Below are 19,841 nucleotides of genomic sequence, written 5' to 3'. Positions count from 1 at the left end.
AATTGAATTTATTGAAATGTTTTATAAAATCACAACTCTAAGGTATACTGGGAATATTCATATTACATTTTTCATTCATTCATTTTTAGCATGACATGGTCAACACAATACAATGGATACACTTGTTTCAAGGCTCCGTCAGTCACTATTTTATCAACAAGAACTATTAAGATGCCTAAAATTGAGGTGCATTTATAGAAGTCGTGTTTTGGAAGAGTTCACGAGGTTTTCCTCTTTTAAAAGGTTTTTTTTCTTTTTCTTCAGTGTAAAAAGCATCATTTGACTCAATTGCAGATTAACACAGGCGGCAGTGTGCGCTTATCCTGTTAACTCAGGCGCATGATTAAAGACAGGGAAAAAAAAGACAACAGCTTATTAAATCATCTTTCTGATGCACGGTCTGTCTACACGGATAGTAGAAGCTATACAATTAATGAGGTGACATACAACTGATTGGCCTAATTCCTCTGAGCTTTTAGCTGCGTTTATGAGGCACCACCTTTCAAACCAATTTATGCAATGGAGAAACTCAGCAGTGTATGAAGGGATCCTGTATACATCTGTCATCCATCCGTCTATTTTCTGTAGCGCTTATCCTACACAGGATCACAGGGATCATGGAGACTGTACCAGGGGACTCTGGACACAAGGCGGAAGACACTTGCCTGTGATGGCATCCAAACCCACACCTTAGACAATTTATAGATGCCAATCAGCCTACAATGCATGTCTTTTGGACTGAGGGAGGAAACCCCTGAAGCACAAAGAGAGCATACAAACTCCACACACCCACACAGGAATTGTGGGAATCAAACCCCCCACCCCAGAGGCGCAAGACATGCCTCCCACAGACCAGTCACCATCATGCTATAACATTATCGAACATTATTAACAAAGCCTGGTGAGGCTTTGGATCCACTGCATTTCTGACCAAGACAAAGCAATTATTGAAGATAAATGAATGTATCAGCATGGAAGATTCAAGACATAGAAATAAGACAATATACATATTGTAAAGAAACCCTCAATAATAATAATAATAATAATAAAAAACAGTACAATTGTCAAGATTTTGTTCCTTAAAAATAGCTGCCATTCAAAAAGCACAACAAAGTGGAGAAAAATGTAAAAGGCACAATAACGTATAGTATTCTAGATGATAATGTATTTAACTACTGAAAAGGAATGAAAGCAGTAGGTTATTGGTAAACAAAAGGCAAACACTCTTTTACACTGTACTATTTTTTTTGTTTCAAGCTTTCGAAAGACTTTATCAAGTTTACTGGACACACAGCAGAAAAAGATCTAGTAGTCTATTTGATATGGTAAACTACTGAAGACTTTTCTTTCAAATAGTAAAATTCAGCAGGTTTGACACGTTTTCAAGTACAAATGGACACTGAACTGTAAACATTGAAATAAAAACAATCTCAGGGACTGATTTTTGGAGAAATGGACCATGACAGTTTTCATTTATATTATTATTATTATTATCATTATTTTTATTATTATTTGTGGAATGAATTAGACAAGTGATGTCTCAGTGGTTAAGGCTTTGGCCTACTGGTCTAATCACTGTGAGTTGTGCAAGTTGTGTCCTTGGATCCTTAAGCAAGACCCTTAATCGTCAACCGCTCAGTTTTATTCCATCTCAATTGTAGGACGCTTAGAATAAGTGTTGGCCAAATGAATGAATGTATATGTGGCTGAAAAATAAAAATAGCCTGTGCTGTACTGATAACATGAAGTTTTACATTAGTGATTCAGTACCATGTCTAAGTAGTTGTAAGTGTTTTTCTAGTTATACTGAAAGCACCTGTAGGACATCTGAGATGTAGGTCTGGTTTTTGACTATGTCTAGACAGATGGATGGGATGTCTAAATCCAGTTTACAATCCAAATCTCAGATCATCTTGTCATGTGCACATATAGCTTTATGTTTTTGTTTTATTTTTGCATATGTGCTTTAAATATGCCCATGTCTGATATGAGTCTATGCAATCCATAGAGCTGTTCACCATTCTCTAAGTGGCAGCCAATTATCAAGGGGAATATTCATTTTTTTCTGTTAGTGCTTTGTGAATTTGGGTATGTTTTTGTCAAGTAATTGATAGCAAACCTTTGTAAGAATGCTGGCTAGAACTGTTGAAACGCAGCCTATTGCACACACGGCTCAGACGACGGCAGCTCAGAGCCTAGTTGCAGATGTCGTGTGGTGATGACAGGTGTGGCTGGTCCTCTTCTTCCTCAAGCTAACAGTAGGAAAAAGACCACATACATTTGAGTGTGCGTGAGAAGGAACCATATGTATCGGTGGCAATAAGTACTGCGACAGTTGGGAACAGGAAACCAAGAAAGGTGGATAACGGCCATGTTCAGTTTCCCTTAAAGCAACTGACTCATTTGATTCCTGTTGAAGTCTACTGCCTGTATGCCTATGAGTAAAAGGGGAGTTTTTGAACACTTTCAACTCATAACAGAATTTCAGTATGTGAGGAGTTATTAGTAACTCGGTGTTCATATCAGTTTAACAAAGCTAACTAATGTTCCTTGAACGTGAAATGATGTGTAATTATTATTTCATTATTTCTGCAGATATAAATGATTTCTCTCACCTCTTGCTCTTGTTGCTGCACTGTTTTCTGAGGCTGTAAATAATGAAAGAGAGGACGTAAAATATACGTCAGCATATGTAACTGTACTGTATATATATATATTAGGTTGTGTAATGCCAGGGTGAGGTTTTAAATAAAATAGTACGGTTATCATAGTGTGTTTTTAGTTATCTGTAAATGTGATGCTAACCCATTTTCTCGGTCGGCCTCGAGGTCTCTTTTCCTTTGGTGGCTCCTTTGAAAAAGAAATAGATTAGTGATAATATATATAAAAACTGCTTACTTTACCTACAGCTTCTTTCAAAGAATGATTCAGTAGAATGGTTCAGCCTTTCTTACTTTGAGTGTTGTACGAGTGGTCTTGTTCTTACTCCCTTTGGGTCTTCCCCGTGGCCTTTTGGGAGCAGGAGGATCAACAGGCTCCTGAAAGAGCCAATGATTTTCAGTTCAGTGTTAAACTCGTTTCAGTGTCAAGGGCGTTTATGGGATGTCATAGTACCTGTTGTGGTTTGCGTGGTCTGCCTCTGCGTCTGCGTGGTACCTCTGGAGTGTCAGTTGCTGGTGTAGCAGCTGGTTGATCTACTGCTCCACTCATCTCTTCTTCCATCCTGACCAGACCTCACATAGACTCCACAAACACACTCTGTTCTGATGAGGTGTAAGTGGATGCTAGTACATCAGTTATTACATTCAATAGGTGACAAAAAACACAGAAGGATCTTCATAATTTCAAAACATTGAATTATATATATATATATATATATATATATATATATATATATATATATATATATATATATATATAATCTTGTCTGCATTTGTAATCAGCTGGATGAGGATTGAATATGACAAACAACAATAGCGAAAATGAACAAAAAATGAATTAAAAGTCAAACTGCATTCATTTAAATGACAGGATTACCATTTAACTGCATAAAAGCAGAAAATACAAATAGTAAATTTCTGTGGTGTTATGTTGAATACTCTTATTATCTTTTCTTTGGATAAACATGATTTTGCGGTAATGTTTTCTTATTGCTTGTATTTGTGTTTTTGACAAGTACATTATTCATTTTTATTGCTTCTGTCCTCCTGCTGAAAATTGATGTTGACGGTCGTTAAATGTTATTGGATGAAATGTTGCCTTGGTAACCTACTAATACAAAACAATATTAATATGTGGAGGAAGAATATATCTCACATTATCTCACATTATTTGGAGAATTTTAAAAGAATGGCATTTTTTTCTTATTTTACTACCTGTACACACACACACACACACACACACACCCACGCACACCTAGTTAAAACCTAAACAACTTCAATTCACACTGATCTTGTAGTGGATTCAGTGTGTTTTTCTCTCAAATTATTCAGTAAAGAAAAATACTGCCATGGGACAGTAGCTATAAAATTCTAAGTATAAAAATTCATTTAAATGTAAACCTCACAGAAGCACAGTGAAAATGGAGGAATCTGTCAGATATAAATATGGAAGTTTCTAACCCAACCAATCACCAACTGTCTATTTTTAATGATATAATTATATGAGATGTTGATTTACCACTGATGAAGGTCTACCACTCGTTCGTGTTCCCCATGAAGTCGCTGTAATACTGTGTGTAGCACACAGAGATCTGATACCTGTCTATGAACCGAGCTACAAAGAGAAACACCGCCCATTTCCCCATCTTCAGCCAGTCCACAACTTGGAACTTCACTGTACAACTTTCAGCCGTAGCAATAGGAATACGCTTAGTCAAAGCACACTTTAATTTCATGGAAATTGGCTTTCTTGAGGTTTATTTGGCGTATTGCCATGATCAGGTACTTCACAACGTAATTTTTTGTCCGTTTCCTACTTTGACAAAGCAAAACCGTAACTAATGAGTCACTGTACACAAGAAGGAACTGCAACTGTAGGTTACTGGTAATCAATCTCTCTCTGTCTCTCATTCACACAAACACACACACACACACACTTTCTACTGGCATAATTATTTAATGCACTTAATTAATGTTATGCCTGCACCTTTGGCTAATTTATTTCATCTATTTGTTTGTTTGTTGAGGAGCAGCCAAATATCTCTATCTCTTTGATATCTGACTGTCAGATATTCCCATCCTTACAGTAACAACTGGCCTACACACAAAAATGATGAACTTTATCTTGAGTAAGAAGAATGTTTTATCCTGTTCAGGGTCAAATCAGGGTTAAATCTGGCCTCTATCCCAGGAGCACCAGGTACAAGATGGGGCTGTCCATTATAGAGCACCATACACACATGCACACACATCTAAGGTAAGTTTAGAGTCATCAATTTCCAGGTAGATTTTGGGAGGTGAAGCTAAAAAAAAAAAGAAGAACAGTTCCTGTTAAATAATTGCAAAAATACAGTATGTTTGTACACTCACCAACCAATTTAATAGGAACACCTGCTCCTTCATGCAATTATATAATCACCCACTCAGCAGCAGTGCAATGCAAAAAAGTCATGCACATACAGGTCAAGAGCTTCATTTAATGTTAACATCATATAGCAAAATGATGGAAAATGTGTGATCTCAGTGACTTTGACTGGGACACTGCTGTTGGTGCCAGACCAAGTGGTTTAAGTATTTCACCAAACCGGATTATCTTCTGATTCTCACACATAATAGTTTCTAAAGTTGATGTATGTGAAAAATAAACGGGAGTGGCAGTTTTGTGGGTAGTAATGCCATGGTGATGAGAGAGGTCTACACTAGCTCAAATAATCACTCCTCACAACCTTGCTGAGCAGAAAAGCATCTCAGAATGAATAGCATGCTGAACCTTGGGTGGGCTACAATAGCAGAAGACCACATAGAGTTTGACTCCAGTCAACCAAGAACATAAATCTGATGCTACATTGGGCACAGGCTAAATGGAACTGGACAACTGAAAAAATTGCCTGCTATGATAAATCTCTATTTCTGCTGCAGCATGCACATGCTGGGTTAAGAATTTTAACAGCGTGAATCCTATACAGCAGGGTCTTTATATCCCTCAGTGGTCTACATTTATTCAGCAGTCAATCATATCTGCAAAGGGCTGGTGTCGCTGTAGGCTTTTGTTCCAACCAAAAGGAGCATTCCTGATCACCATTTGGTGAATCAGTTCATCTTGGCCTCCAATTGTAATTTCAAAAATTTCAGGCTACTCACTTACCATTCAGCAAATGTTCTTGCTGCCAAAAAAACCTACCTGTCTGTCAGAGCTACAGAGCTGTTCTTAGCATTATGTCATCTAAAGCCTTTGCAGTTTTGGTCTCTTAGTGCCAGCAGTCTTGAGTCTTCTCAACAACCTTCATTGCTCTCCTCATAATCAGGGATTCACTCACTGTCTATGCAGAAAGCATGAACTAAGATCAGCACCACCGCTTCAAGCACATCTTTAAAAAACTATAGTAGCTTCTAGCTGGGTGGTCCACCAGAGCCAGAGTGAAGGAGCAGGGGCCTAATATCAATTCTTATTGCCAACAGATGGACCAAAGCACCATGCCTGATGGAGATAATTCTTCTGCTCTATAATCAGACATGTATCTATTATACATAGACCTGTCTCCTAAGTGCTCTGTGTCTAACATACTAGGCCTTATGGAAAATGTTAAGTCATTAAGGTCTTATACAGCAGCCATTAACTCTTTCCACACTGGCTTTAACAGTACAGCAATGGATCAGCACCCCCTTGCCCACAGACACACAAAGGGAGCCTACTATTCCTAGCCAGTCATGAGGCAGCTTACCTCCACTTGGGACCTCGCCGTAGTGCTCTAAGCATTATTGTAATAGCCTTTTAAGTCCGAAGAGGCTACTGAATTAAGTTTACTGTCTTAAGAGAGTTGCTTGGACTCCCACTCATGTGCGTGAATACATTTCTAAGCAAATGCAAATGCTTCACACTGGCTGGTGGAATCATAACCTTAAAATAGGACTCTTAGCAATTATAGCCTCCCTCAGGCCTCAAGGCTTTATTCATCAGGAGCATTGCTATGTCCCAGGGCTCATTTCAAGAGATTTGTTCAGCTGTAAACCTCACATTTGTATCAGGTTCTAAAACGTTCAATGTTACTACCATCCTGCTAGCTCACAATGGGCAGATCTGCTGTCCCAATCAGTAGTCAAATATTTCACCCACAGCAAGCTCACCTGTGTCTGTGGGTCTGGTCCATTAGACAGAATGTGTCTCTGAAACTCGAAAGTCTTTTTCACAACCCAAAGATATTGAGGAATTCCTAAAATGCTCTGGCAATTAGCTAATCTTGCATGCATTGGTGGCCATAATTCTCTGGCAATTAGGCTCACTTGTCTAAGCAAAGGCAAGCCCATATGCTGGATATAATCACCCTGCCAAGCTAGATGCCAAGTCCCTACTGTTTCAAGCAACCTTTTAAGGAATATCATGCATCTTACTTAGTGATCTAAAGTTTAGCACCCCACCTCCAGGTGGAATGAGTAAGGCAGTCATGTCTAAGCACCTTTTGAGTTGACGTAGAACAATAAATATGCATGTAACTGGTGGACATCTCCTAGGGTTGTTTTTTTTTGGCTTGGTGAGAGGGCTCTAGGAAAGGATGACTAAATGATGGTGGTATTTACATCATTATTTTGTTGCTAGCTCTTGGTATGCATGTGCACAAGCAGGTACTGAAGGTCCTTTACATTGCCATCGGTATCAACCACTGTTACATATGTAATTAGTTTTCTGTTAGAAAACAAATACTGTTCTTAAATGTGATTGGATAAAATCTTGATTATTTTAGAAATGTGGAGACAAAGGCTAAGCTGCAGTCAGCTGGCATCAGCTCTGCCAAACTATCACTAATGATAAATGATTTCCAACAATTTTAGTGCATGTATGAATTAATCCTACTGATATCCAATTGAACAACTTTCTTACTTTGTCTTACTTTGTTTTTTAGGTGTGGTAAATAGAAATATCTTCAACTCTAACTTCCCCAAACGTTTTGTTAAAAAATACAAAAAAACAAAATATACAAAAACACCAAGGCAAAAAAATACATGCTAATCACTCCGATGTCCAAGATCATATTGGCTTTGAAGCGCAGTTTTCATAAACAAAAAATGACCTATTTGAGATAGAAAAACCCAAGAAGTAAAAAATGTGGATTATGGTGGACATCTAAATTTTATGAAGTGGTTTCATAAGTTATTTTACAAAAAACCCTTACTGTATAAAGAGAAATATTTACAAAGTTATGCACAATGTTAACAATAGTTGCAATTGAAGTGCCTAAAAAAATAGATAAAGAAAAAAGAAAGAAAAAAAGACAGAGAGAACACATGAAAACCGAAGCTTTTTTATTAAGACTTTTGCTACTATAAAAGCTACAAAATGAGGTGTTCCTGAAATTTCTCAGGACTATTTTTAAAGGTTAACAAATAAAGGATAAATAGGATTTGGCAAGTGAAAATCTACTTTACAGATGTATGTTTAGATACGCAGATAAGCATGACTTATACAGCATATTCAGTCCTCTTCAAAAGTATTATGATTTATTGAAGAAATATGATTTATTGATGATTAATTCTTTTGCTTCTGATATACACTGAAGACAATTGGGTTTCAAAAGGAGGCATATGAGATGACAAATCAGTATTTCAGATTAATTTCCTAATATTTACATATATTTGTTTAATGACCAAGTCGTCAAAAATATTGGAACACGTGCGTGACGAGGGTTTTTTGTTGTTCAGGTCTGCCCTGTTAGACTGGATTATTAAACAATTAATAGCTCTAGGTGTTTTGCTGGGTTTAGCATGTGAAGATTACATTTATTTTTTCAAAGAGGATACACAAAAATGAAGACCAGAGAGCTGTCTATGGGTGAAACACAAGCTATTTTGAAGCTGAGAAAAGAGGGAAAATCAATCAGCCATTACACAAGCGTTAGGCATAGCCAACCAATACAATAATTTGCAATGTCATAAAAAAATAAAAAACAGTGATGTACTAACAACTATGTCAGCTAAGGAAAACAATAGCCGTTGATGACAGAAATATTGTGAGAGCTGTGACAAAAAAAACCCAAAATAATTCTATGACATCAATATCAACCTCCACCAGCCACGGATGAAGAGCAGAAATACACAGGCCATAATACAACATGCAAAGCACTCATCATTAGTAAGAATCAAAAGACCAGACTGGAATGCAGAGATGAGCCACAAAGATAATGGAAACAACATTAACTTTTACTAAGTGTTGAAACAGTCAAGGTGTGAAGAAATAAAGAATCTGCTCATGATCCAAAATATACAAGCTTACTGCTCAAGCCCGGTGTAGGTTGTGTTATGGCTTGGGCTTGCTTGGCTGCTTGTGAAACAAACTCACTAATCTTTATTGATGATGTAACTCATGATGGCACCAGTAGATTGAATTTAGACTTTATAGAAACATTCTTTTTGCCAATTTACAGAGGTATACTTCCAGTCTCATCAAGGAGAAGATGAAGGGAGAAACCCACCTAAACAAACAACCACTGAAAGAAGCTGTCATATAAGCCTGGGAAAGTCTCACAAAAGAAGAACGTTCCAATACTTGCAGTCTGCCACCAAAGGTGCCATGTTCTAAGTTGGTTAACACAACTACATGTAAATAATAGGAAATGAAAGCTGAAACGATGATCTGTCGTTTCATATTCATCTTTTGATCTCAAACCCAAATGTCTTCAGTGTATAGGAAAAACAACAGAATTGCCTTTGCTGTTGCAGTACTTTTGTAGGGGACTGGATATAAGTACATTCATAAGCATATTTTGTAAAACATAAACTTGAGTATAACTTGTACAGCAATCATTTAATCCTCATATAGTAATATCTTCTTTCTGAAGATTACTTACATTCATTTGTAATGATTAGCAGATAATCTAGATTTGATTTGACTTGAGCAGATATATAATCTTTCCCCTGCTGTATGCAAATGGTTACAATGAATAAACTGTAATGCAGTTTGAGTAATTTGTGCCAGTTATGCCATCTCCATGACTTTCTTGATCCAGTCTACGTACATCGATACACGGATAAAGATATTGGGTTGGCCTGGATGCCCACAACGACGCATAGGGATGATGACTCCCTCTAAGACCCAGCAATCACTGTTCTGACAGGCCAGAGGGCCTCCATAGTCTTTCTGATTAGGCAAAAGAGAGAGAGAGAAAGAGAGAGACAGAGAGAGAGATCACTTACTCATTTTACAATCTTTCACACACAGTGTACTGTAAATCACCATTTAAAAATAGAAACATGTATTCAGATGTAGTGACTAATTTTAGGGCACTATACCCTAGATTACAAAATTTACCTCACAAGCACCCACTCCACCGAAAAAAGATGTAGTGCACATTTCGTTCTGTTTCACGCGCCCTTTGAAGTATTTGTTACATTCGCTGTTGCTCTGCACTTGCATCTGAGCAACATTCAGCACCGTTTCATCCCCTGTTCCTAAAATACATATAGAGACATAAAAATGAGATTAAGAAAGAGAAGTCGACGTCATAATAAAAAGATTGAAGCTAAAAAATATACTTAGAACTCTAGGGAAGATCTGGAAAGATTGTATGGTGTTACACCTTTGGTCTCCCCCCAACCAGCAATCTCACAGGTGGTTCCCTCTGGAACGATGTAGCGCTCAGGGGGAAGACATATTTGAGAAACACGCTCATTAAACTCTGCAGGACTAATAAAACAAACAGAGAAGGGAACCGAGAGACATGTCAGAGAAGCATGTTTAGGATTAGTTTGTCTATTAAGTGTCAAAAGTCATAATTCTGAACAGTACGTTTCTAGCTGTAGCAGGACTAGATGTGACTCTGAAGGTCCACAAACAATTTTGTTCAGAGCAATGGACTGTGTGCCAGGTTCTTCTTCCTTTGGGTCTCGGAACACGGTGCCCATGATCGCAGCATACCCTGTGAGGTCCACATAACTGCTAACACACACATACACATGAACACATGCGCAAAATTTCAGCCATAATCATTGTGATAGTTACGAGTCAGATGTTCCTGGAAGAAAAATGTTAGGCACTCACCATGAGGAGAAACATTGCTTAGTGCTAATCACCCATTTTGAGTTCACCAGTGATCCTCCACAAAAATGCTTTCCTTTCCTGTCCAGAGAGAAAGAGAGCTGTCATTTAAACTGCTAATGTAAAAATGAATGAGCGGAGAGACGGAATGGACAGAATGAGGAAAGTAACAGACCTGTCCCTTAGGCTGATTGTCCATGGAGAATTTCCTGGTGTGCCACCAATAATCCTCAGTCTGCTTCTCACCATGCGGTCATCACGCTTTCCACATTCATTAAACACCACACCCTCTGTCCGTATGTACACAAACATCACAACACACATACACAACAGCATTCACTGGGAATTGTACACAGCATCAAAAAACGCAAGACATCAGCGACTTACCGGGTGGTGTTATGATAGGTGGATCCTCCCCTGCTGCAGAAACAAAGAAAAGACATAAATTGACAAAACTACATTTTAGCATGTGATCCTGTGTGTGAACCATTTAGATCATCTCCTGCTAATACAGAACCATTACTAATCAGACCAGAGCGATTTAACTATAAGCAATATAGTATGTGTTGCTACATTTTACAGCCCTTTAATATAGAATATAATGTCTATGAACAGCTGTTATTGTCTGATATTTGCAATTTTGATACAGAGAAACAAGCCCATTCAGTAAATATGCTTTCTCTGTATCGGCTTAATAATTGCAGCTGTTTAGATAAGTAAGAATTTTAGTTTCTTAAATAGAGAAAATCATGTTGAACTTAATTGATGGCTCTGTGATTGTGGTGTCCAGGGATGTTAATGTACAGGGTATAATGATTCTGGCTCCCCAGAGCCTCTAGCTAGAGAGGGATCTCAAGTGGCTTGGACTAAAAACTAAAAATGTTTTCTAGAAATGGGAACAGAGATCCATAGAGACTGAACCAAGACATGAGATTTTTCTACAAACTGTCTCTATTTGATGATTTATTTTCCATAATCAGTTGGCTTAGCTATTGGTTTTTATTATAGTACCACATAAAATTAATAATAGTTGTACTTAATCTCAAACACTTAAATCAACTGAATTTAGCAAGCAGGCTGTTGGCTTAATAGACTCTAGATAAGAGATGAAAAAACGCAGCATTATGAGATGGGTGAGACCATAACAGCGATTATTCTGGCCGAAAATGAGTGATGGACTAAAAGACAAAGATAATCAAGTCTTTTTACCACACTGCTTGATTGCACAGTAATCAAATTCAGTTTTGGGGTCAGTGGTGTAGCACCAGGGTCCGTGCAGATCTCCGTCTGGGTTCCTGCAGTAGTTCTCTGTCAGATTGGCCTCTGGATGTGTCTTTGGATTAATCCTGCATCCATACAGGAAGGATACAATCCACATGGATAAAAGCAGCAAAAACTCAAACCTCACCCAGTGTCAGTGGGAGCAGAACTTAACAAATCATTTATACCATTTAGACTTTATGTAGAGAATTCATTTCCTGTGCTCATTCTGCTAAATATTTATAATTAAATTGATCTGACATCTAAATGCTAAGCTACAACATGTACCATCCCAAATGTTTAAGACTGGTGTCTCTGTATTTGCTTTGAATACATCTCTACATTTCAAACCGATTCTACATAAATACATGTTAGATTACAGAAACAGTACTAGGGTCTTCCTGTTGATTTATATTTCTATAATCAGCACTTTCAGAATGAGTTTAAGTAACCTTAGGAAATTTATAAATAAAAGATCTGTATAATCTAAGATTTTATCATGTAGCATCTATCTACCTATGACTATGATCATCTTCAGCTTTGCTACATGTGTATCTAATAAATTACCTGTGTTTTGCTTTATTATGAAAGAAAACTTTAGAAAAAAAATATTTATTTTTTACCTATTATTATTTATCTATTATATATGATCAGTGTTTTATTACTACATGATTTCAGTATGATTAGAGGTCAATCAGACATTAGTGGTAGACCAACAGCATTATCAGATGCAGAAGATATGTCGCTTGGAAATGTAATTCAAGAAGTTGCAAACCCCCCCTAAAAAAGTACCCTGACATGGGGCAAAAACAGTGTTGTATTTTATAATAGTGGCTAGCACATCTGTGTTAGAGTAATGAATTTGAGACAGCCAAATATAAATATCATCAAATAAATACAAAATCTAGAATCAAAGCAGGTCTTCAAAATGTATACACAATACAGTACAATGTACTTTACACAATCAGGAGGAATTTTCCGGGTGTTACCAGGTAACCTCTCTATAGAGTCGATGCCACTTTTGAGGGGAGTATGCTTAGTTACATCAGTTATTGACATTTCAGTGGTTGTGTAATTTGGTCCTGGTGAATGAATGTTAATGGGTTTGTGTTGTTGGTCTTACTTAGTTTTATGTGGTGTGTTAACACTCCAGTTCTGACAAAGGATGCCCTTCCGTGTTTTGCGGACAGTACCTCTGTAATTTTTTCCATTTCCATTATAACAGTCTGGAAAAGAAAGAAACATATTCAATGTCCGTGGATATTTGTCGATGAGCAGCACTAGAATATCTCTGAATATGACATAAACCTTAAAGGAGCACTTCACACAGCTAACTGCTGATTAGGTAACTGGGTCCTGCTAACTATCTAAAAAACTCAAGATATTTTGGTGAAGTATTCCTTTAAGTTCCACAAGGGGGCTCTAAGCTGATAAAAACACCTTCGGCCTCAATGTCATCAGCACAGCGTTTGATCTGTAAACAGAGGGCCGTCCTCATCTCCGCCCTGGATGTGAAGCACCAGGGAGCCTCAGAACCATCTGGATTACGACAGTAGTTCTCTTCCAGTCCTCTGTTACAAGACAAATAGCCAGGACAGGAAATGCTCTTAACTGAGGACGTTGCTCAGAACATTAATATTTAGGTCCAACATTCTCAATTAAAATATATATGACCGGATATGTATTTAAGATTTTTATACTCATGTACCAGATATTTTTCTAATATCTTACATCTAGTCACTTCCACCTTCCAAATGAACCTTAATTGAAGCATTTGATGTTTTTTACCCTTGAGAAATGTGAGTGCAAATAAGACATGGAAGGAATATCTTCAAAGCTGATTACTTTACTAAGGGTAGACCTAGAACTGATCCCAGGATATAATCCCATGATCTGTGTGTTATATAGTTAAGCATTTTTTGCTTTAAAAAAAAGACTCTCATTTAACTTACTTGCACTCATAAGTGTGGGGGTAAAATGGGTGCTCATGGGGGAACTGTGCATCCCAGCGCTGACACGGGATGCCTGAAGTCGTCTCGTTCACTTTGCCTCTGTAATCTTCCCCACGGCCTCGGAAACAGTTCGTGGTGTAGCTGGAGCGAGAACGCCGTTTTGGAACCTCGGCTGCAAAAGTTCATTAGGACAGAGCAAGAGAGTGTGAGTGGCGGTGGTGGGAAATAATAGTTAATGATAACAGTTATATGCTATGAGGTGTGAAGAAATATACAGAACAGGAAATTAAGTCAATGAAATACGCAAGAAAGTATAGAATAAGAAGAAAAAGAGTGGGACAGGGCTCTTAGAAACATCCCCATCTTCACCTATTAGGCATCCCAGAGTACTAAACCCAGTAAACTTTATAGTCCATCACAGGGCAGTGGGCACTTTTAGCGTAACCAATCCATCTTTTTAGACAGTGGGAGAAAACCAAAGAAGCCACATGAACACAGGGAGAACATGTAAAACTCCAAACAGACCGTTAACAATAATTCAATAATTATACATAAATTCTAATAACAGAATTATAAATGTATACCTAAATTCAATTGTAAAATCTTCTTACATTTGAATCTAATCAATTTTATTTCGAGTGATTAAAAACAAAATAAAATAAATAGCCAGAATATTGTACATGTTCAAATAATGTCCATAATATTGAATTATGCTCATAAAATCTATCTGCAATGAGAGAGTCTGTGGAAAAATCTGGATTTGTGCAATAGCTGAAGTTCTGTGAACATGGAAATCTGTTGTGATTGTGTTAAGACTCACAGCACATGCGGATGTCACAACGCTCTCTCTCCACCTCCGGGTCAGTGGTGTAACACCAGGGCACGGGGGAGGCGTCAGGGTTCCGGCAGTAATTATCATCCAGACTCTTATCAGGGTATCTAGAGTCCAAGAAGGATCATCAAGCCAGTGTTATCTGAATATACTATGCTTATCAATTACATATATTGTGTATTAATAATCTATCACAATATAATACTATATGAAGCTTTAAGGTATAGTGTTTAGCAACAGGAAAAAGCTGGCTAAACCTGATACAGCAGAATAAATAGGACCAGTGTGAAGTATATAGTGACGAATGCTGTGTGTAGGTTGATGTGTGTAATGTTATATACTTTTCTGGTTGATAGATGTGTTGATGTGGATGTTGCTGGTCCCATCTCTGGCATTCCCGTCCACTCACTGTGCGATCAACCTGACCTCTATAGTCCTCTCCATTACAGGTAATACACACCTCTTGCAGATGCACACATATACACATTTTTTTCCATTATACTTGAGGAGAAAAATGATAACATGACAGAAGCACACTCTTTTTAAATTTACTTCAATAATGAATTCATTTTATAGCAAATAATGCAAACTGGAAAATTCTATGTATTTTACCAATTTTCTAACTTTTTCTAATTTAATGACGTGACTATAAATTGCAGACTGTACCGTCTTTACACTGAGGGATATTACAGCTCTCGTATCTGCGCTCAGGGTCTGTGGTGTAGCACCAGGGTCCAATGTTGTCCCCATCTGGATTACGACAGTAATTTAGCTCCAGGCCATTAGTTGAAGAAGGAGTATATCTGTTTCAGACATTGTACAAAGATGTTAAATGTTCTTATATTAAATTGTATATTAAGGTGCTAACAATTTTACCTCAGTACTGTAAATGTTAGCTCTGTTTTCCTACCTGTGATCATGAGGAAACTTTGACCACCACTGTTGACATGTCCGCCCAGTCATGGTCTTAGATACATCTCCCCGATAGTCCTCTCCATTACCGATAATGCACTTCCTGACATAAACTGGGCAGCAAAAGAACATCAATTGCACAGGGAAGCTTTCAACAGATGATATATGACAAGCATTAAATCATTAGGCCTCACAGTTCACCTTTCATCTCATACAGGTCACAGTTGACGTTTCTCTTCACCTCCGCATTAGCCGTGTTGCCCACCCAGGGCAAGTGCTTACAGATTACAGATGGACGAAACACATAGTTGAAGGCCCTTGAAACAAAATAATGTAAGAGTATTTGTAATATTTGCAAATCATTTCATCATTCAGTTCAGTTGAATTTCATTTTATTTGTAGATTTAACAAATTCAGGCTATACACCTTCACATCCTTCACAACATTATGAGCAGTGAGAGGTGAATAATTTTTCCCTTAAAGTTGATGTGTTAGAAACAGGAAAAATGGACAATCATAAGGATTTGAGCGAGTTTGACAAGGGCCAAATTGTGATGGCTAGGCGACTGGATCAGAACATCTCCAAAACTGCAGCTCTTGTGGGGTGTTAGGAAGGTGGTCATAATGTTATGCCTGGTCGGTGTAAATTATACATTTAAAATTTTAATTTATCCTTATTCATTATCCAGCTCTATCAGGGTCTGATAGACAAATATTCTTGTCCTGAATACTAAAATTTGGGTAAGCTGAAACAAGTGACACTTACAAAATGATGAGATTTGTTACTGTTCGTATGCAATGTGGGAGTGTAGCAATAAACAGTCATAAGGTGATGACTTTACTTCTGGTACTCTACGACAGAGCTAGCACATAAAGCAGCACATATGTTTCCTTAAATATACTAGAAGGCAAAAGCAAACTGTTGGATGCTACAGAGTGTCCCAAAAGTCATCACAAAGTTGCTCTAGTCTTCGACAGGATTCTATGCAATCACGTCACACACTATACTGCCGTCAATCCGGGAGCCAGAAATGTGAGAGACACCACACTGTGTGTTTATGTCGATCATGTGGAGGATGTTTTGTAAATAAAATTGCATTTTGCTAAAAAGTGTTAACATCCCTTATGTATGGAGGTGTACATCAGGAAATACTGTATTTATATCACAGGCAGATTGTCATGACAACGCTGGCGCTTGCTATAAAAAACTTCTGTCCCCATTCCCAGTTACCAGATAAATTATCAATCACTGTTTGGAAAGCAAAATAAGTGAGACTTGAGAGATTGCGGGATTATGGGACCTGCAGTCAAGGCTCTCTGAGCAGCGTTTGGCACATTCCTCTAGTGTAATGCCAGGGAGCAGAGTGGCACGATCAGCTTTCCTTGGTACCAGCTCTCTTCCTTCAGAACGCTGGAAATCATTGAGCGCACTGCGGTGCACTGTTAACACACAGCCATACAAACACACACACACACACATTTTCAGAACATACATTATCTAGAAAGCTCAATACAGAATTTTGACAAATTGCTACATCCATCCATCCATTTTCTGCATCACTTTTCCTACACAGTCATGAAGTCAAGAAGCTTTTATTGACATTTTGACCTTATATAGCTGATGCAGTACATCGTGAAATGAAACAACGTTCCTCCAGGATCCTCTTGCTACATAAAGACATAGATCTATGAAAACTGAAGGGCTAAAAGGTAAATGAACCTATCTACATTAAGGTCAAGTGTGCAATCTTGTGCATACAGTGTCATAGATAACCTAGAGTATATCCCAAGGGATTCAGGCTGTAAATGGGGGATACTCTGGATGGGTGGGCAGGGTTACACACACACACACACACACACACTACAGTGCATGTCTCTGAACTGAGGGAGGAGACCAGAAGAAACCCCTGAAGCACAAGGAGAACATAAAACACTCTACACACCACAGGGTGGAGGTGGGAATCAAACAATATAACAATATTAAACAATATACAGTATAATATGGAGAAAAATATGATCTGAAATGAATAATTGTTCTGTACATTTTGATTTCAACTTCAGTCACTGCTTCATGGTCAGGGGAACGTGTTTTGATTAGCAGTGATTAAATTAACAAACAATTAATCATAATCATGTAAAATGTATTTAAATGAACACAAAACAAGATTATTTATATACACTGATCAGGCATAACATTATGAGCAGTGACAGGTGAAGTGTATAACACTGATTATCTCCTCATCATGGCACCTGTTAGTGGGTGGGATATATTAGGCAGCAAGTGAACATTTTGTCCTCAAAGTTGATGTGTTAGAAGCAGGAAAAATGGGCAAGCGTAAGGATTTGAGCGAGTTTGACAAGGGCCAAATTGTGATGGCTAGATGACTGGATCAGAGCATCTCCAAAACTGTAGCTCTTGTTGGGTGTTCCCGGTCTGCAGTGGTCAGTATCTATCAAAAGTGGTCCATAGAGGTGGTGAACCGGTGACAGGGTCATGAGCGGCCAAGGCTCACTGATGCATGTGTGGAGTGAAGGCTGGCCCGTGTGATCCGTGTGATGAACAGATGAGCTACTGTTGCTCAAACTGCTGAAGAAGTTAATGCTGGTTCTGATAGAAAGGTGTCAGAATACACAGTGCAGGACAGGTCAGGGCTGTTCTGGTAGCACAAGGGGGACCAACAGAATATTAGGCAGGTGGTCATAATGTTATGCCTGATCAGTGTATACTCATTCATTCACCTATGCTTTGATGTACCAAGGCTACAACACTGACTGAAACCACAAACCATATTTACTGTAATCCTATTTATTCATATTTTTTTCCAGATATGTCTGATTTTTTTAATCAGTCATGAGCTAAAACACTCACACAAAACAAAAAAATAAAATAAAATGAATAAAAAGTTTATTTATACTATACTACTTATCTATTTTATACTATATATTTTTAACTGTCAACAGCCAGACATCAGGCACTTACCAAAAACAGTAAGCATGGTAAAAGTCATTGTTTTAAAAACAGGACTTAAAGTTCATATCAGTGGCTCAGGATCTGATTACATCTTTACAGTGTATTGGGATTCCCTTTGACAGAATGGCTGAAGAAATCATCCACATACAGGGGCTTAGATACACACAACCTTTGGATCTGCAAACTTTACTTTTGTAACTGACCAGTGCCAAGGCATCGTCAACACACACACACAAACACACACACACACACTTTTCAGTAAATATCATGCTATTTTCTGATGGTTAGCCCAGCACACTTAAGATAAACAGAGCAGGGAAGGGAATTTCTTCTAGCTGAATATATTCCAGCTGTTTGCTCTAATCCACATGTGCTCATTAATTAATCTAAGGTAGATTCTAAAAGTTAAGCTCAACACTGAGCTGAAACGCAACTATAATGTACAAATACATTCATTTATATGTTTAAAAATGACTTACCTTGAACGGCATCTTTGCAAAACGCCAGAATCAAGAAAAACAAAAGCAGGCTCATGATTTATGGATGAGTTTATTCCGTTTTCGTGTCTCTAGGAAAGGATCGGTGGGACTTTGGTTAGTTCGATTTTATCTTGTGGGTGGTGTGCGCGCGCTCGGGTATGGGGCAGATGGGGGGTTGGGGAGTCTGCGCGCGCGCGCGTGTGTGATGCGTGCTATGAAGCTCACATAGCATCAACATAAACGTTGAAGTACCTCGTATTTTATTAAAAATGTAATGCATTGTTATTGGATAGCCTAATAAACTTTATGGTACGAAGCAATGCACTTGCAGCGCCATTGTCATTATAATCTCAAGCATTGAATTATTATAAATATAAAAATATGATATTTATATTGATCAGAACTTTATGGTTGTGATTATGCATTAGCATAAACTCTGGTCATAATGTTTTAGCACTTGGGCAACTTATTAGGATCATAGACTGTCAATAATATCGACTGTATTTATTTAAAGCAAAAAAAAAAGTATCGCTTTTTTGTTTTGTGGGTAACTGTATGTAAGTTGTATGTAAGTGATTAATGTACTAGTTTTCCTTCATTTCTCTCTTCATTTTTCTTTTAAATGCTTAAGTATCATGCTTTACCAATTTATGTTTGGCTATAAATGAACACTTGGTCCATATTTTTTTACAACCATTATTTTGTACGCAATTGTTGATGAATTCAACAACACGAACATGTGCACTAGG

General features: G+C 37.8%; 2 protein-coding genes across 4 annotated transcripts; both read right to left on the bottom strand.

Annotated features, from left to right (window-relative positions):
- Positions 1 to 30: 30 nt before the first annotated feature.
- Positions 31 to 4,322, bottom strand: si:ch211-161c3.6 (high mobility group AT-hook 2b). 2 transcript variants are annotated; one of them, XM_058403808.1, is made up of 6 exons: positions 4,180 to 4,317; positions 3,115 to 3,284; positions 2,955 to 3,038; positions 2,806 to 2,850; positions 2,616 to 2,648; positions 31 to 2,252 (listed from the first exon to the last, which is right to left on the bottom strand). In XM_058403808.1, the coding sequence occupies exons 2-6, from the start codon at positions 3,220 to 3,222 to the stop codon at positions 2,196 to 2,198; spliced, it is 327 nt and encodes a 108-aa protein (XP_058259791.1). In that variant the 5' UTR covers positions 3,223 to 3,284; positions 4,180 to 4,317; the 3' UTR covers positions 31 to 2,195. The 2 variants fall into 2 exon arrangements, with proteins under 2 accessions (XP_058259791.1, XP_058259790.1); XM_058403807.1 differs by having other exon boundaries at positions 34 to 2,252; positions 3,115 to 3,263; positions 4,180 to 4,322.
- A 3,621-nt stretch (positions 4,323 to 7,943) lies between these two features.
- mst1 (macrophage stimulating 1) lies at positions 7,944 to 19,253 on the bottom strand. 2 transcript variants are annotated; one of them, XM_058404250.1, is made up of 18 exons: positions 19,093 to 19,253; positions 16,944 to 17,082; positions 15,844 to 15,959; positions 15,641 to 15,755; positions 15,397 to 15,533; positions 15,072 to 15,192; positions 14,719 to 14,837; positions 13,899 to 14,070; positions 13,387 to 13,517; positions 13,070 to 13,172; positions 11,896 to 12,032; positions 11,074 to 11,106; positions 10,862 to 10,976; positions 10,690 to 10,767; positions 10,438 to 10,587; positions 10,229 to 10,335; positions 9,961 to 10,100; positions 7,944 to 9,789 (listed from the first exon to the last, which is right to left on the bottom strand). In XM_058404250.1, the coding sequence occupies exons 1-18, from the start codon at positions 19,145 to 19,147 to the stop codon at positions 9,628 to 9,630; spliced, it is 2,130 nt and encodes a 709-aa protein (XP_058260233.1). In that variant the 5' UTR covers positions 19,148 to 19,253; the 3' UTR covers positions 7,944 to 9,627. The 2 variants fall into 2 exon arrangements, with proteins under 2 accessions (XP_058260233.1, XP_058260234.1); XM_058404251.1 differs by having other exon boundaries at positions 10,438 to 10,584.
- Positions 19,254 to 19,841: the final 588 nt, after the last annotated feature.

This window comes from Hemibagrus wyckioides, linkage group LG11, assembly GCF_019097595.1.
Source record: "Hemibagrus wyckioides isolate EC202008001 linkage group LG11, SWU_Hwy_1.0, whole genome shotgun sequence".
Taxonomy (NCBI): Eukaryota; Metazoa; Chordata; class Actinopteri; order Siluriformes; family Bagridae; genus Hemibagrus; species Hemibagrus wyckioides.
The sequence above is the reverse complement of the archived record's forward strand: the minus strand, read 5'-3'. Positions and strand labels throughout refer to the sequence as shown.

Coding starts and splice junctions, on each gene's coding strand:
- si:ch211-161c3.6 (XM_058403807.1), bottom strand. CDS start 3,222: ATGGAAGAAGAGATGAGTGGAGCAGTAGATCAACCAGCTGCTACACCA. Junction 2,851..2,954: donor CCACTCGTACAACACTCAAA/GTAAGAAAGGCT, acceptor TCTTTTTCAAAG/GAGCCACCAAAGGAAAAGAG. Junction 2,253..2,615: donor TGCAGCAACAAGAGCAAGAG/GTGAGAGAAATC, acceptor TCCTACTGTTAG/CTTGAGGAAGAAGAGGACCA.
- mst1 (XM_058404250.1), bottom strand. CDS start 19,147: ATGAGCCTGCTTTTGTTTTTCTTGATTCTGGCGTTTTGCAAAGATGCC. Junction 15,756..15,843: donor TGACCTGTATGAGATGAAAG/GTGAACTGTGAG, acceptor TTTGCTGCCCAG/TTTATGTCAGGAAGTGCATT. Junction 14,071..14,718: donor TTGTGACATCCGCATGTGCT/GTGAGTCTTAAC, acceptor GAACTTTTGCAG/CCGAGGTTCCAAAACGGCGT.